General features: G+C 45.4%; 2 protein-coding genes across 2 annotated transcripts; both read right to left on the bottom strand.

The window, feature by feature from the left end:
- Positions 1-196: 196 nt before the first annotated feature.
- On the bottom strand, positions 197-9,810 carry hoxc11a (homeobox C11a). Its single transcript, XM_049755570.2, has 2 exons — positions 1,891-9,810; positions 197-781 (listed from the first exon to the last, which is right to left on the bottom strand). The coding sequence occupies exons 1-2, from the start codon at positions 2,717-2,719 to the stop codon at positions 549-551; spliced, it is 1,062 nt and encodes a 353-aa protein (XP_049611527.1). The 5' UTR covers positions 2,720-9,810; the 3' UTR covers positions 197-548.
- Positions 9,811-10,317: 507 nt separating this feature from the next.
- hoxc12a (homeobox C12a) lies at positions 10,318-15,994 on the bottom strand. Its single transcript, XM_049755571.2, has 2 exons — positions 13,324-15,994; positions 10,318-12,268 (listed from the first exon to the last, which is right to left on the bottom strand). The coding sequence occupies exons 1-2, from the start codon at positions 13,997-13,999 to the stop codon at positions 12,030-12,032; spliced, it is 915 nt and encodes a 304-aa protein (XP_049611528.1). The 5' UTR covers positions 14,000-15,994; the 3' UTR covers positions 10,318-12,029.
- Between the last annotated feature and the right edge of the window lie 2,241 nt (positions 15,995-18,235).

Consider the following 18,235-nt stretch of genomic DNA (forward strand, 5'->3'; position numbering starts at 1 on the left):
ATGTGTGTGTGTGTGTGTGGTGTGTGTTTTTCACAGATTGGACGTCACATTTGTCATCGCTTCTTGGAAAAAAAAATAGCCTTAGATATTATCCGGCCGGGACGTAATTCTAATGAGATGCTATATACACGAACCAGAGGGGAGAGCCGGCAAACATTCAAATGATTACATTTTGTTAAACAAATAATTATTTGTGCACATTAGAATTTAACATAAATGAGACTTTCAAGAACAGCATAGTTGATTTTTTTTTTTTAATTATTATCGGCCTTTTTTTTCTGAGAACCAGCTAGAAATACACCGCCACCCGTGCGCAGTAAGAAAACGGCAACTTTTTTTTTTATTATGAATGTTTTTGAACCTCACGCAGGGCTAGAAAAAAAATAAGCCCACATTGGCGAAAGATGGTGGGCGCCCCCTCGGAGGATTTTTGGGAAGGCCACGCTTGCAATTGTTCGACGCGAGTGGACAAGATGGCGGGCCACTTTCGCTGCCACTGACCGAGACTGTGACCGCTGCAGGCGGGCAGGCAGCAGGGATCGGGGTGCTCACAACAAGGGATTGCCCGAAAAATATTGCAGGCGATCCCTGCTTAGCTTCTTCTCCTTCATCCGTCTGTTCTGAAACCAAATTTTCACCTGGCGATCGGTGAGGTTTAACATGCGGGAAAGTTGCAGACGCTTCTCCTTGTTGATGTAAACGTTAAAGAAGAATTCTCGCTCCAATTCGCGGATTTGGAACTTGGAGTAGGGACACCTCTTCTTCCGTGTGCGCGGGGTGCCTGCAAAAAAAATAAAATAATAATACCTTTATTTCACAATATACATTCGTGGAGATGGGGGGGGAAAGAAAATTGCCAAAATTAATGAGCTGAAACAAGGCTTGCAAAAAAAATAATACTAATATTGTAAATAAAGTCAGATAGCCGTGCGAGTGGCACCAGTGCAATGGAAGCCAAGAGCGTAAAATATGCCAACCGTTTGGAGTAAATAAGAGCAAGTGACAGCATCTAAGCACGTGTTTATCTCTTTTAAATTGACGAGAGCAAAAAAGCATTTCGCTGCATTATGTACCCTCGCATTCCTCTGGAGCCGAACTCAACAATTTACACACTCTTGGCACCGTGTTGAAATGCATTTGGCCACATTTGCCTTTGCGCACCTCCCAGGACCGATAAGTTCTTATCAAACAGGTAACTAGGGAACACGCAATAGTCTTTTCTGGTAATTGTTTTTTCTCTTCAAATATAAAGATGCATTCCAAATAAAGCAGACAGTAACATGACTACTGTGTGTGTCTATGGGAGGGGTGGGATTTTTTAGCACTATCATAGCAACTTTATTTTCTTTTTCTCATTTGTCCTGATAGCCGTTTCCTGCAGTCCAAGTGTCAGCGAGTCAGTTGTGTTAAATGAGCAAGCATGCGTTCGTGTGTGTGTGTGTGTGTGTGTGGATCACAGCAGCCTGGACGTGCATGCAGGGCGGCCAAAAGCCATGCAGTTTTCGAAAAGACATTTCACAAGACGCCAACAGCAATGTTCTGCCCAATTGGGTTTTACACATGTACGGTGGGCACAACAAGAAGAAAGAAAATCCCTTCATAAAACGCCCAATGCAAGTTCACGATCAAAGTTACCATTTGTCACAATAGCGCTGTCTCTTTATAAAAAAAAAAAAAAATCACACAGCCTCTCAGCACGGAGTGTGTATAACATGGTCATTTTTTGAAGAGGCTCAGCATCGTAAAAATTGTTCTCATTGCAAGAAAGAGCTTTTGTGGGCTTATAATAAAATCCTTTTGAATGCTTATAAAAGTGCACATAAAACGAGAGCGACAAAACAGCGGGCTAGTTCCCTTCACCTCTTCCCCCATTTTACAGCTTCTACGTACTGGAGTGGCTGCTTTTGGAGCCGCCGCTGGCTTCCTTAGTGGCCGCAGAGGACGATGTGCAAGAGCCCGAGTTGGTGTGCTCCTCATCGGCGTCGGCGTCGTCGTCCGCGTCGGCGTCCGCGTCTTTGTCCTGCTCGGAAGCGGATTGCGGCTGCTCCTGCTGCTGCTGCTGCCGCCGCTGCTGGGGGTCGCCAGCACCGCCGCCACCGCCACCACCGCCGCCACCGCCCGGCAGCTTCCCCACTAGCTCGGCCTTTTGTAAACAGCTGGCTTCCGTCTGATTGTCCGTGCTGCTGCAGTAGGCCGTCTCGAAGAAGCGGTCGAAGCCCTGCGGAAGGACGCTGTTCTTGGCCACGCCGGAATAGAAGCCCGCCGACGGGTGGTTGGAACCCGGATGGTGGTGGTGATGGTGGTGGTGGTGCGCGTGGTGTTGGCTGTAGGCGCTCTCGCTTTTCAGGAGCATGTCCGTCATGGTGGAAGGCGGGAGGCAGTCCCTATGCACCAGCTCCTCTCCCGCCGCCGAGTAGCAAGACGCGTAGTTGCCGCGGTGGTGCCATTTGCCGGCCGGCTCGTGCAGCCCGTAGGACACCTCGCGAACCGGCGGCGGCGGCGGTGGCGGCACTTGCGAGAGGTTGCCGGAGTACGGGTAGCTGAGCTGGCGCGACGGGGCCTGCGGTAGGAAGGACGACACGGCGGAGAACTCGGGCACGTAGTAGGTGCAGCTGGGCAGGTAGAGATTGGACGCGCAACCCGTCCTCTCCCCAAAGTCGGAAGTGCGCTCCTTGCGTGTCTGCGAGCAGAAGTTGCTCAGGTTGACCGAGTTAAACATCTTTCGCGCTCCGTCGATAAAGATGTTTTGGATGCGAGCTGCAGCACTACAGAAAAATTGGGGAAGGCGAGATGACGCGCAATCCGTCTAAGTCGCCGGGCGGACACGTGATCGAAAGTAGATATTGTCATATATCAATTTGGAAGAGTTGCATGTAGGAGTGGTTGGGCTTGCTACATCCAGGGGGTTGGGGTGTGTGCGTGCATGCCTGCCTGCTTGCCTGCGTGCCTGCGTGCGTGAGTGCGTGCGTGCGCGCGCGTGTAGACGGGGTGTGTGTGTGTGTGTATGTTGTGGGGGGGGGATCAAACCAATCATTCTCATATACAAGCACCAAAATCAGGACCAGCATGCGTGTATATGATTTGCCTTGACACGAGGAGACTTTGTGCGCATATGTTGATGTTTACGGAAAGGCCGGCGCGCTCACGGACAGGTAACAAGGCTCCACGCACTCTTCTCGTCATGATCACTCTTGTTCGGATTCTTGTTATGATTGCATCCAAGGACCGTGGTCATCTCCTGTAACGTTTCCTGCACATGACATTTTATCCACAGCATTATTGACATTGACATTTACACACAGGAAGAGAAGTTACGCCTTTGGAAAGTGGCTGCAAGCTGCATGTGGGGGGGAGGGGGGTGGGGGTGGGGGGGACTGGGCAAGCCGTGAACGACAACAATTCCATAACATCAGAAATGTGCTCAAGCCTGCGTGTATTTTAAAACCTTTATGATTTTAGCTGTTATTTTAATTTATTGTTTTTTTTTGTGCAGGTGGGTGTATCGCGGTCAGGACCGTTTCGACACCGATCTCCTTTTTGATTGCTATGCATGTTAAGTTACAGAGTGGCGGCTACGCGAGCTATAGCCTGTTGCGCCAGCGTCAACACTAAACACAGGTGCGGATAGAGACTTTGGCGCAACATATTCAGACCTAATAAAGGCCGTTTTAGATGAGGGGGGGTGGGGGGGGGATTCGGACTTGTTGTTCAAGTCATGCAGGGACAACAATGCACTTGGATGTGGTTCGGCTTTGATTCAGGAGGGAAAACATGGAAATCGTTGCACAAAGTACAAGCCGTCAAGCACACCATGTCTCGCTTGCACTCCTCACGCAAACAACACGCCGCCTGCTGAAGCTAACACTTTTATTTCACATTAGCATTATTATTATTTATTTTTCTTTTTATTATTATTATTAATGAATTATTTTTTTTATACTACTCTTATTATTTATTATATTGGGATACTGAGTAGCAGTCGAAACTGCAGCAGGTAACAGCTAAAAAGTTTTTCATTGTCTGGAGAAAAAAAATCTGTTTAGAATTACTCTTATTATTGCGGTTGCCGTTGTTGCGATTTGCAGGTACCCGCGCATGCACAGAGTGCTGTGGCAAGAGGAGAAAGATTTGAAAAGGGCTAACGAATGCGTCATCGAAATGTGTTTCTGGTGTGCAACAATGTGCTCGCTGTGTGCACTTTGTCTGCTTTGTGAGCAAAATCCCGATTTCGACATTTGGCTTTAAAAGTAAATAAGTCCCAGCTGATGCATCTGCGATCTTGTTTTGTTTTATTTATTTGATTTGTATTTTTTGCAGCAGGACGTGGACATTAAACAGCGGGGGTGTGATTGTTTTCTTGCTTGCTTTATTTTAAATAAATTAACGAGTGGTTTGAAAAGATGCTTTTGTTTGTTCTTTCCTGAGTCGCTGTAAACTTTTCATTGTACTGTTGAGGGCAGTCTTCCACTTTTTTATAGACTAACAGATACAATCACACGGTGGAATTAATATAATGGCCCGTTGTTTATGATTATTGGACACTTCCTAAATCCTGCAGCAGACTTTTGAATTATTGTCCAATATTTTGTGAAGGCCAAACTTGCACATGGCGTTTATAGGAGAACTTTTTCCGATTTGACATAACGAGAGTTGCCCTGGCTTGCATGTTTGCAAAAGGTGGCAATGGCATTAGCTTCTTTAGTGCCCTTGGTGACAAAAGGTGGGCTCACGTGATGCATCCTGCAAGTACAAAGAAAGCAGACAGCTGTCCAGACACAGCACTTGAATTTGACCACTAAAACTCGCTTCTATACGTCCACCATAAAACTCGCAATGGCTCCAGTAACACTAAATCCTTTTGTTGCCCCCCCTCCTCCCAAAAAAAAAAAAAAAAAGAAAAACAATAAACCTGAGAATGAGGGGAATTTGGATGTCACTAACGACGAGGAGATTGTGCACGCATGACAACAAAACACTCCAAAGTATCAGTCGCCGTGTCAGGAAATTGCTGGGTCGGCGCTCGACTGCATTTTAACCACAACGAGGAGTGTCAAATTTGAGCGCGTTTTTTTTAAGGTTAAAACAAACATGCGCGGTTCGAAGCTGGGGAAAATGTGGAACACCTAAGACGCTCTTTAGACGCCGTCCAATGCCAGTCGAGCCGAGTTATCAAAATACACGCAACGTGTGACGCTGCTCCAATAAAACCGGTGTGAAGATTGAGAGCGCGACTTGCAAAGTGCGCAAAGGTTGAGGCCAAGTATAGCGTTGCAAGTCTCGCACGGCCTTTTGCAGCATTTACATTGGGGCGTTTGTCATCATGTGTCAAAACGGAAGCAGCAAACGTCCATCACTTGGAAATATTTGTCTAGTGGGGCTTTTAAGGGCCGCCTATCGCCTCACTGGTGCGCGCAGATTAGCGAAGAATGAGCTTTATCATGTGTTTATTTCCTTGGATGGCTGACTCACAGCAGCTGATATTCCGCTCGCAGTAGGACCCTGAACAAGCAGCGGCGGCGGCCGCCGCGGCGCCTCTGCTTGCACCAAATGCGCAGCCTGTTTGCACAGAAATGGCAGGCGATCAATATACGCAGACGTCAAAGCACCATAGCTTCTGGTTTTTTTTATGCTGTCTAATGCGAGCTATTGTGCAATATTATCGTCGTCACGCCTTTGTTGAGAGCTGCTCGCAGAAGGTGTAGTCCACGATCGACGCCCTGCTGCCTTTATGAGCAACGCTGTGGAATGTAAAATGTATCGCTTGCAAGCTCCTGGCATATAATGACAGTGTTTTGCTAAGGTGCTACACTCGTGGAAAGAACATCTCCGAAATAAAGACTGCTTTGGAAGCATGCAGCCGCCCGCCCGCGTCCAACTAGCCCAAAACACGAGCTGACCCACGCACGCAAGCAGCAGAATAGCCGCCCTCTGTTCGAGTGGGGAAAGCCAGTGTAATCGCGTTACAGCCCCCTCATGGCCCAGATAACTTTAATTGGATGTAAGTCGGCCAGTTAAACTTGGCTGCATGAGGCTGCGAACATTTGCAAGCCGCACCAAAGGGCCTCTTGTGAGCGTGTGTGTCTGTGTTTTTAAAATGAACCCGCCGTGAAGGCACCACGCGTGAAGCCTCTGCGGTTTAGGCAACATCAGATCACAAGATAAGTGACGTGCGTTTGGCGTCCTGCTCCACAGCCAGCGGATTTCTACCTCCGCTATGAAGTGCTTAAAAAACGCACTTTCACTTCATTATTATTAGTAGTAGTATTATTAGTATTTTATTATTATTATTACCATTACTATTATTATTATTATTACTACTACTATTATTATAATTATTATTTGGTAGAAAGTCACGAGCAATGACCGCAGATGACTATAAAGTTTGTTTACTATAACTAAGAGTAATTTCTACAATTGTCTAATTCTGACAGTTACTTGTACATCTTGTCGAAAGTTGGAAAATACTTCGAGCTGTTGCTTATCACTCTCGGCACTATTTAAGTAAACTATTGTGCAAATTACTAGAAAGATGATGCATGCTGTGAACAAGATGATACCACAATATTTTTGGGGTTATTAATTATCTATCTATCTATCTATCTATCTATCTATCTATCTATCTATCTATCTATCTATCTATCTATCTATCTATCTATCTATCTATCTATCTATCTATCTATCTATCTATCTATCTATCTATCTATCTATCTATCTATCTATCTATCTATCTAAAAATTTCAGGTTGGCAAATTATGTCAAATAAATAAATGCGCTGTAAAAAAAAAAAGAAGAAAATTTCAAGGTCACGAACTCCCACGAGATTTTAAAATTGGGCATTTGACGAAAATATTAAAAGTTTTGCTAATGTGAAAAGTGGCTTTGCCACATGTTCAACAACAAAACTTTACATAGGTAATTGTCCTAACTTCAAGAGAGAACTAAAACCAACTCGGCAAATGGTTTGGGAGAAAACAACTTATTTGCTTTGTTGTGCTGCCATGCAACATTGTTTCCATTCAATGTCAAACATTTATATTTTAAAGTGGTTCCAACATAAATTGCTGATGTGGTCCCTCGTAAATACAAGCCGGGATTTTTTTTCCCCCCACCGTGTGGAATAACCAAATCATTCAAACTCTCTAAATGTCATCGGTGCATTCGAATTTAAATATACATTTTTAAAGAACATTTAAAAAAAATATGTTTCATGCCTACTACGTTATTATTTAATTGTATTTATTTGAGAGTGTCGGCTATTGAGTTACTGGCAATAATTAGAGTCCATTTTTTTGTCTTTATGACCTTCACGGAGGACGACAAAACTAAAAGACGGTCCAAAGTGTACAAATGGGTGAAATTGTTTTTGCCACACGCCAAAAATAGAGCGAAATAAATAAATAACTCTAGAGACAAAGCACATATTGAGATGTTGATATTGACTTGGGCGAGAGCTCGGGAATGGTTTTGCTAAAGTTGCAGGCAAATAAAAACTGTTGTGTCTGCCTAGTTTGCTCAATTAATTTGACATCTGTTACAAAAGTGAGTTTAACAAATGGCACTTTTTCAGCTCAATGCTGTAAATTTCTCTTTCGGTGAATTTGTTGGTAGGGCATTCATGCACGCACCAACATTTCGAAATTTTACGCAGCAACAACATCGCCTATTATACAATCCAATTGTGCGCACGACGTAATAGGGGGGAAAAAATACACGTAACCTAAATGGAGCAATTGAGAAAGAGCTGCAGCTGCAGTCGGCGCAGTCGCGCTACTTTTAGAATCCAAAATAAAACTAATCGATCGCCCAATCATTGTAAAATCGCCAGGTGGATCAATTTTAAATGTGTTTTTCTTCTTTTTCTGTCGATCGGAGAGCGCACACAGTGAAAGAGGCATTTAAAAAAAAAAAAAAAAAGAAGCTTGTTGAGAAGATGCATGGCACATCTCAGAACTCATCTAAACATCATGTCACAATCAATCGATGACACTGCAAAGGACAAAAGTCACATGCAGGAGCTCGCGCTCCCTTTTCGAAACTATTTCTCACACACATACACCCACACACGCGCGCGCGCGCACACGCGCGCACACACACAGTCGGAGAAGAACAACAGTGTCGTGCATTTTTCTTGGCTGTTTTTGTGGCCATCTCTAAGTCATAAAGGGCAGTGGTGGTGGTGGTGGTGGGGGGAGGTCAGTAAGCCCACGCAGCCCACGTGACCACAAGTTCTCTGCGAAGGGCACCGTGAAGCTCGCTGACCTTTGAGACTCGGAGACAGGCCGCCATAAACACATTTGGTCAGTCTCAAAGTCAAACTTAGTCCTGAGCTTGCCATTGTTCCCCACCGCGCACATTTTACAATCCGGATGCAGCAGTCTCAAGGTTTCTCCGCACTCAACACTCTCTTTTTTTCTTTACAGGGCTTTTCTTTTATTGGTGGAAGGTGAAATTCCACAAACTGCACTCACGCCTAATGCTAAGCTGATATTATAGATTCTGCGTGATAAGATCATCGAGGAGGAGGCCAAGCAAATTATAAGAAAAAGAAAAAAAGCAAGAAAGCATTCGACAGGGCGCAAATGAAAATAATGAGGCATGCATGCACATTAAAATTTAGTTGCAGCCGACATGATTTAGTTAAAACTGGATGGTGAGACATCATGCGTAAGTCAAAATGCGAGAATGCGCAAAGATGTCCAAAAGTCACGTCGTGTGGAAAAAAAAAATCCCAAAAAAAATCAAAAGCGTCCAAACACCCTCTATATGGATTATTGTTAATTTTAACAAAGCCGAATGCTATTAATTAGCACCAGGGCGCGAGTACGCGCGTTTGGTGCTCCACATTCAACGACTGTGGTTTTACTTTCCACGCGCGCTCCTGTTTGACCTTGGCTTCTGCATGTTTGGAAATGTGCCCGACGCAAGTGTGATCGAAATGCCGGCTGCATGGAGCGTTTTGCATCCATGACGCTCAGCTGGCTGTCCTCGCGCGGCGGCCCATTTAACAAGGCAGCAACAAACAAATATGAAGGCACCTGCACTTTATCTTCTTTCACGGCCAACTGCGCATTTGACACTGCCGTGAAAGATGCACTGCAATCACGGCCGTGGTGAGCCAAACGCTGCAATTATGGAATTCAAATGCAGCTTTTCCTCAAATTACACTTGAACCAAAGTGATATCGCCCATATTTTTTTTTTCCTAATGTGGAGCTCTGATGGGAGCAAGGCGCGCGTGACGTGGGTTTCGGTTTTAAACGCAAAACATATATTTGGGGGGAATTTGACGTGCATGGTGAAGACGAAGCAGCTTTCCAGCTGTTTGTCATCATCTGCGCCCCACAATGTGCTGCAGCAACTATTCCAACGTGGAACTTGCACAATTTCAACGTCAACTTTCCTCCGGCGTCGTCTGGAAGACACTTGTAAATAAAATAAAATAAAAAAAATCGTGACAACAACTCAATGCAACAAAAAACATGCAACGAAAAAAGAAGTTGAGAAAAGCAGCGCCTATTTGCTCACGGCCAATCGTGTTCAGACGCGTTCACGAGCACCGAAGGAAATTAGGGAAATTCAAGAAAAATAAAAAAGCCGCATACGAAACACTGGCAGGACATGGCCAGTGCGCGTGGACCGAAAAGACAACAACAATGGCTGCTGAACACAAATACGTGCATGCGCCTCCCTGGAGCCAAGTAGCCACAATCAACAATTTTGTTATACTTGCCTTTGCCAGTAGGAAGAGCTTGCTAGTTGCACATTTACGCGCCTTACAAGGCCAATCGCTTAATATGCAAATAAGCCTACCTCCGGTAGGGGGGGGGGCGTGTAAAAAAAGAAAAAAAGGAGAGTGGGTCCACTGGGCCTGTTTATGGAGCACCGGGGTGTAACCCCATTAGTGACTTTACAGAGCTGTTGCATGTTTAGCTACACCGTTATAGGCTCGTAGAGTACCCATATTAAGTTCAAATTGAAAGGGTGCCATGTTAAAAGAATGGAATAAAAATCAGAAGAAGCCAAGTCGGAGGACTGCGTTTTGTTTTGTGCTCATGCACCTCTGTCGTATAGCTACTTTTGTATTCAGGGTGGCCCCAATAAAAAGCGGGGTCTGTCAACCTGCCTGCGTGCTCCTTCACAGAATGAGCATCGAGGTGCCAAGAAAGCCGATCAAGGATAGATGCCCTGCATGCATGCCCTCGGAAGTAAGCCACCGCTCAGCTCAGGTTCCTGCACTAATGTCATCCCCACGCACGAACGCACGCACGCACGCGGGCGGGCGAGCGGGCGCGCACTCAGGCCAATGACCAGACTGAGCGACGTTGCAATAATTGTGTTTATTGAAGACCGTACGCAGATACATTCATATCATTAGGACTATACAAGACAATGGAGCAATCCTTACAAGCGCAAAGAAAGGAATGCAAAGGCGGGACCAAATCAAAAGAATTCATCATTTGGACAAACAACTACGACACGGAACATTTTCGGGATACTTTTTGTCCATATCCAACTTTTTGGCAGTATATATTTATATATATATATATCAAGAGAGAGAGAGAGACAGGCCTACATTTGCAAGTCCTACGCGACCACAAAGAGGCTGTATATGGAATGCGACATTTTTGTTCAAGACCATCAAAAAACAAAGCACCGACATGACATAGCAAGAACGCACCGTGCGCGGATCAGCGATCCACACAATTACACCTGACAAAGTTTGACACGAGTTTGCTCCTCGGGAGGAGGCAAATGAGGAGGAGGAAAAGGAAGAGGAGGGGGTAAGGGAGGACGAGGGCGCCGAGGGAGGACGAGGAAGGCCTCGCTCGCGCGCGCGCTCGCTCGCTCCAAGAAGAACGTCAACAATGAGACATTGTTGTTGCTTGCTGAGCAAAACAGGTTCGCTTTGGACACGAAAATGAAAGAGAGAGAGAAAGAGAGAGAAGAGTGGAAGAGAAACGTCACCTACATGAAAAGTGGGCCGCCCGCATTTAAGGACTTGAAGTAAATTCACATTAATATCATGCCGCAAATACACCGCTCACTGCTACACTTTACTCGTTCGACGGGACAGATGGCGCACCGCAATCGTCCCGCGACAATTAATGGAGCGCGCACACACACTTCTTCGTCATTATTCATAGTGTTAGTATATGCATTAAGATCATGAGCACCAGAAATTCTGAAACGATGTTTTAGGCCTGGGAAAACAAAAAAAAGCCCGTTCGAATGGCACCATCAGGCCTGAAACGCATCTATATTTATATTAATAATGTCGGCATGGAGTTTTTTATTTAACCATTATGTCAACTGATATTTTTTTTTTTTTTTTAATCCATGCAGCATTTTTTAAGAGGTAATCGAAAGGAAATAGTACAACTGAAGCAGACGAGCGCAGTCATAATGGACAATCTGCCTCCTAACTTTTCGTCCAGCGTGCCTCTCCTCATGCGCACTTGCACGCTTGCTGCCCGTGACCGTGAACGTGCCCACAATGCGTGGCCCAAACGATGGCATGGCCTAAACAAATCGCACGCGAGAGGGCGCGTGTGCGTGCTGTTATTGATTCACATCAGCGGAGAGGTTGTGTGGACGCAACCACGCACTCGAGTACCGGCGCTTCATTTGAACGTCTCCCAGAATTTGGAAGTGTGAGCAAAATGAGCCCTCTTTCGTTTCTCGTCCACACAGGCGCGCGTACACACACAAAAAAATCGCTGAGGATGTTATGTCAAATTTGGCTCGTTTCCGTCGAATTGGGAAGCCGACTTGACTGAAGCTCCCCGAATTTGTGCGATGAACAGCATTGATTGAATGTCACACACCGGCTTGAAAAGGGAAGGAGAAGGCTGCTATATATAAAAAAAAATTTAAAAAAAGCTTCGTTGGAAAGGTGAAGTAGAGGCCGTGCATGCACTCGAAGACCACCTGAGCACAGAAGGTTTGGCGATTTTTTTTTGCTTTGATTTTTTTTCTCCTTCTTTTTTTGAGTGCCTTGTGGATTCACCTTCTGCAGCCGCATCGTCAGCACTAAAAGTAGGCCAGAGCTTGTTCCCTCAGCATGAGTCTCTTCTTCTTCATCCTGCGGTTCTGGAACCAAATCTTCACCTGCTGATCGCTAAGGTTGAGCCGGTCGGAGAGCTCCCTCCGCCGCTGTCTGGTGATGAACTCGTTGAGCATGAACTCGCCCTCCAGTTCAGCCAGTTGAAGTTTGGAATACGGTTTGCGCTTCTTCCTGGTCCGCGTGTGCATCGGGTACCACGGGGCACCTGCGAGGGGGAGGAGGAGGAGGAGGAGGGCAAAGATGGTGAGGAGCCGGAGCAGGAGCAGGGGCCGGCGGCGGCGCATAACGCAAAATCACGGTCACCTTCAAGGTTACGGGGAGTCTGGAGGGGCGTCATCTTACTGGCGGCTCACTGCATGCACGTATAAGCGCCGCAAATAATAACAGACGCAATTCGGGCTATTTTCTCGCAAAAAGTTCTTGCTTGAAATTAGGAAGCCTGTCTGCCTGCCTGCATGCTTAAGCAACCTGCATTCAGTCACTTCCTGCATGCCAAACCTAATGGAATTTGTTTGACGCCTTCCTGCAGAGGACGCCTGGATTACGGGCTAAAAATCATATAGTCATTGCTCGTGTTCATTGCTCATCTTCTTCCGGCGTACAGCGGGGTGCTTTGTGGCACAGCACAAAGTTTTATTGTCGCAGTTAAAGTTGCATTAACGTGATAATGAAGGCGCGCTTGCTTTATTTGCCTGTTTCTGGTCATGTTAAATTAGCGTTGAGTACACATGCAACAGATATTAATTCCGTTTACAAGTCATTAAAAACAAGAGAGAGTAAACTAGTTAGGCGGCAGTCGGGCGAAAAGGATGTCTCTCTGGTGGCTGTTTTATTTTGATATCTTTTAATCCCGACGGCTATTTTTTAATAAAAACGCGTCGAGGGCGGGCGTGGGCGCGCCACCAAGACAAAAGTCACATGCTGCAGGCAGGCAAGGTGCATGCACGCGTGCAAGCGAGCGGGCGGGCGTGCGTGGGAGCGCGGTGACAAAGATGCTGCCGTTTCGGGAAAAAGGGAGCTCCACGGTGGAGTGGACGCGGAAAATAAAGCACATGGCGCTTGCCTGGACTATTTTTAGGGCAACCCCTAGTGGCGTATGCGCACCACGCAGGTCCTGCTGCAGAAGCCTCCCGCACAACATTAACGCTAAGCAGCACTAATTGGCGCTTTTCTACACTCGTGCACGCGTATGCAGCTTATAGCTTCGACGACGCCAAACAAACAACGACAAAACCAAAATGTGAAATGAAGAGCACCCACCTCCGCCCGCGGCGATGTTGTTGGCGTGGCTTCCCGGGGACACAAGGCTCTGCGTGTCGCTGGATGGGGGCTTGCTGCTCTCGTTCAGCAGGGACGAGCTGGAGTCGGACTCCATGGACTGGCAGGACGGAGGATCCTGCGTCAACTGCTCGTTACCGTACTCGTACTTGGCGAAGGCGGCCGCCGCCACCGCCGCGGCCGAGACGGAAGCGCCGGAGGCGGTGGTGGCGCCGATACCGGCGTGCATCCCGTGCTCGGATGTCAGGGATGAGGAGGATGCGTCCCTCGCCCTGTCCTCTCGCTTGAGGCCACCCGAGCCCGAGCTTCCGCCGCCGCCGCCACCGCCGCCACCACCGCCGCCGCCGCCGCACGCCTCCCTGGCCCCGTTGCCGTAGTAACACTTGGCCTCCTCCGCTCTGCTGATCTCGCACGAGCGGTTGAACGAGGGGTTAATAGAAACGGGGCTGCTGAAGTAGGACTGGGAGTATCCATTGCACGGCTCCGAAGGATTCCACGGGAGGGAGCAAACGTTGTCCCTCCTCGGGTAGGAGAGAGAAGGCAGCCCCGCCAGTTGTCCCCCCGAGGCTCGAAAATTGGGGAAATAAAAGGTGTCTCCAGTGTGGATGTTTACCAAAGGTCCCACAAACCCTGGATTAAGGAGATTATGCTCGCCCATTTCCGCGGGCCCGACCAACAGCTTCTACTTTATTGCAATCTGACATTTAACATAGTTAAACCTGGGGGGCTGTCTGATTGGTCAGCCTCAGACCACGTGGCTAGGCCAACTTCTGCTCCACGGGGTCCCACCCACTCGCTCCGGCTCACACAAAACAAAAACATCCACTTCTCTCTATAACCCACCTTTATATGTTATTTTTTTTAAGACCATAAAGCTTTTTATAAAATTCAGCAATCTTGTCTCTTTCTTGACTTGAATCGTGAGAGCAAAACAAGCCAGGTCTGCCTTTTTTTTGTCCGACATTAAATGTCACACATTAAAAAAGCTGGCTGTCGCCTCGTTTAATACTTTAACAAGCTGGCAAAAGTTTATTTTTTATTTTTATTTTTTTTTCTTAAATGCTCGATCTCATGAAAACTGCTCCCTTCAATGAGGGGTTGCATGCATGTGGCATCTTGTAGCAAATTATGGTTGAATTCCTTGTCACATAAAGTCGTGATGTCCCAACTTTACAAGCTTGTTTTAAAGAAACGAATGATGCTCATTGCCCTATTTACAGTAAGACGAGGTCAGCAGGTTGAAGCCTCTGTAAAAAAAAATTTTAAAAAAAACGGGATAGGGGGCACTCTATAAGGTAACTTTAAGAGGGTGTATTTCACGTAATATTCTATAGTACGGCTCACACGAACAAGTTGAACAGATAGGTCCAATAAAGCCCCACTGACTAACTCTGGTGGGATTGTTAGCTCTCTCACAATTCTTTTATAAGATTTTTACAGGATAACAGGGGACACTTCACTCATTCAAACAGCAAAGACTTTCCCAATGCGGCTAATTACTTGATTTGTGGACTCACTTCTCCCGACCGTCCACAAACATTTGCTGCATCTTGAGTCAAATAAAAAAAAATAAAAAAAATGCAAGTGACAGATACGACATGTTGTGTCCGTGCCACTATTTAACGTTCAACAGCCCGCGGCACACTCAGACATTCACACGGAACTTTTACAGCAGGGCCCAAAGTCCACTTTGAGCACAAAAACCATCGTAGCTTTCAGTATTAATTCAGCAACAACAAATTGTTCATGAAACAACAGCAAAAAGTATTTCAAGAAATAAAGTTGAGGCAAATTTGCTGCATTACTAAAGTTAACTCAAATGAAGATGATTAATTCACATGGATGAGACAAAAAGCTAAAGCGGCGCGCATGCATGATCAAGCCAAGTTCACGGTTGCTTGAACTTGGTTTTGAACTCAAAAAAGGCGACTTTGGTCAAGTCAATGTGTAGAAACAAATACACAACAACATTCTGACATGTGTGATTAAATTATGCACATCGTGTTTTAAGTTTGTGTGCGTGTGCGCGTGCGCACATGTGTGCGTGCGTGTTTATTACGTAAATGTTATATGACCTGAAAAAAATGCACGGAATCAAAATAAGGAAATATATCCCTCCCATAATTGCAAGTAACAAGTATGTCATTAACAAGTATGTGCAGACTGCGGCTTTTAAAGGTGCTAGTTACGTTCGTGTGTGCTTCAAAATGTGCCCGCGCAGTGATATGTGAGAACTGCAGCAATAGTTTGAAGGGAACTTTTGTCGTTTTGCAAGCCTGTCGACATTTGAGAGCAGAAATTTGCTGATGCTGCATGTATCTCATCACACGACACGTGGCAGCGCAGAAAGGCTCCTTTTGCAAGCCATTTGCTGAATTGTGCTCGGTTGTGCGTCGCTACACGCAGCCGCAGCCGCCCGCACGCACGCGAGCTGTGCTGCGTTCAATTCCAACTGTAATCACAGCTAATGCGCTACCCTTACGAGAAGCCTCAGTGCTCCCTGATCAAGCTCCTCCGAGAATAAAATAGTACAAGCCAAAGAGCCCTGTGTGACGTGGACTACAAAACGGCCCTGCCTGCTTGCGTGACTGCCTGCCTGCCTGCCTGCGTGAGTGCCTGCGCGAGCAGCCGGCCAGCAGATGCGGGCTGAAGTCGCCTCTTTACCTTGGACCGAAGCGGGCCGTGTGCGGGGCGTCCTCCGCTCGTCCGCTGCCGAACGTCCGCGTTTGACTTTCAAATTATCGTGCGGGGTCTGCTCGGGGCATCTCCTCGGGATGATGTCATGGCTGGCGCCCACACGGATCCATTTGCTCTCATTAACGGCGTGGGGGGGAAAGCCAAGCATGCATGGTTTAAAAAGGAAAAAAAAGGAAAAAGAAAAAGCAAGCCCCGCAAGTATATGGAGCATAGAGACACGCAGTCAAGGTCACTGTCTAGTCCAGCGTCTCCTCGATAATGGAATTAGCCTTCTGGAATCCATTGGTGGTGGCCAGACGAGGCAATAGCCCCAAACAAAGGGCCTTTCTTTCTATTTTCGCGAGCTCTTTGATTCGGTGAAGGCAGGTTATTATGGCCTAGCATGGGCAATCCCCTTTAAAGCTCCCTTCAAGGCATGCACACAAGTAGCAAGTGCTAAAGTTTAACTTAAAAACGCCACGTGAGATTATCTTGGAAACTGCCCCGCAAACCGCCACCACAACAACAACAAACAAGAATGACGACAATGGACAATGAGTGCAGAGAAATAAAACATGAGCGTGATCAGAATTTAAAAAAATTTGGCTGAGAATACAAATGGGTGTTTTATAATACTACAGGACTTCAAAGCAACAACAAAAAACAATTCGTGACATTTAAAGCGGCTCCTAATTATACGCTTTGTCGGATTGAACTTGACCATCAGCGCCGAGAAAAAAACAAAACAAACCCAAAGAAAAACTTAGACCAAGTTCTCAGTTTTATTGATAAAATAAATGCATGTACACTGAAAAAAATAGGTCAACTTATACATTCTATGGTTAAAAAAAATGCATGTATTGAAAAAAAATAGATCAAGTTCTCAGTTTAATCGTTGAAAAAAAGTGCATGTATACATTGAAAAAAAATAGATCACGTTCTCAATTTTATCGTTAAATAATGCATGCACATAGAAAAAAATACAATAAGTTCTTATTTTTATTGCTAAAAAAATGCACGCGTATTGGCAAATTTGATTTGGTCACGGAATAAAATCACCTGATTTTTTAAGTATCTGCACTAAGCATATCGTTTTATTTAACAAAACTACTTGACCAACTCCAATGTGATCAATTGAATATTTTCCCCAGTGTATGCAAGCGCAAAACATTTCAATCAATTGTTGTATTTGAATTAGTTCCGTAAGCCTACAGAGCGCAGTGATGCTATCAATTTTTTAATTATTTTAGACGACGGGATTTCCGCATTTACATTTTTCGCACACGCAAGCGGACATCATTTCTAATTTAATAAAAAAAAAAAAACCTGCATGTTATATAACCCAGTGCGCAGTCAAAATCTTTGGAAAGGGTTTTTCTCCGAGCAGACTTTTGCGAATGCATTTTCAAGTTCCTAAGCGACTGACAAGCTCGTTTGTTGCGTATACAAACAAGCATTCTATTTATTTTTCTTATTATTTGTACTTGTACTCTTTGTTCAAAAAGCTTTTCGGGTTACACTTGAAAAGGCTTGTGTGAAATTATATATATATTTATTTATTTATACATATATATGTATATAGTTTGCAAGTCCATTCTAAAGTGAAAAGGAGGCAACGTCAACAGGCATTGGTGCAACTCTGCCATTTTTGCTTGCATAGCAGCACTTCCTGATATTTTCCTCTGGTCACCACCAGAGGTTATCAGACCCCTTTTCAAGACTCTCGCGGAGGCCTGCAGCTCCACCCCCGCTCCCCCCCCCCCCCTTCCTTTCCTCCACCACCACAACACTCACTCACACACACACACATTTATACACACACACGAACACACACCTACACACACACACATTTCTAAATGAAACTCGCTCTCGCTCCTAAATTTAAAAGCAATTTGGTGTTTGTTAAAATGCACAACCTTGAAGTAAAGTTGCATTTGACGCTTTAAAGAAGACTAATGTAACATATGGGGGCACGTAGAAATTTTTTTTTTAGTTCGAATTACACAAATAAACTGGAGGTTGGAATTTAAGGAGTAAAACAAACTTTTCCCAAACTACAATGCGGTCACCTTGTTGACATGTTCCCACACTGAATCTATTATTGCAAAATATATAAATATATAAATAAATTATATATATATATATATACACACGCACATACACAGTATAGAATATATACACACTAATATATATATATATACACATACATACACACAAT

This window comes from Syngnathus scovelli, chromosome 2 (genome assembly GCF_024217435.2).
Source record: "Syngnathus scovelli strain Florida chromosome 2, RoL_Ssco_1.2, whole genome shotgun sequence".
Taxonomy (NCBI): domain Eukaryota; kingdom Metazoa; phylum Chordata; class Actinopteri; order Syngnathiformes; family Syngnathidae; genus Syngnathus; species Syngnathus scovelli.

What these genes read in the sequence shown, in the direction of transcription:
- hoxc11a (XM_049755570.2), bottom strand. Translation starts at nt 2,719, where the DNA reads ATGTTTAACTCGGTCAACCTGAGCAACTTCTGCTCGCAGACACGCAAG. An exon ending in CTCCAAAAGCAGCCACTCCA is followed by an intron (nt 782 to 1,890) that starts GTACGTAGAAGC and finishes TTTTTTTTGCAG; the next exon opens with GCACCCCGCGCACACGGAAG.
- hoxc12a (XM_049755571.2), bottom strand. Translation starts at nt 13,999, where the DNA reads ATGGGCGAGCATAATCTCCTTAATCCAGGGTTTGTGGGACCTTTGGTA. An exon ending in CAACATCGCCGCGGGCGGAG is followed by an intron (nt 12,269 to 13,323) that starts GTGGGTGCTCTT and finishes TCCCCCTCGCAG; the next exon opens with GTGCCCCGTGGTACCCGATG.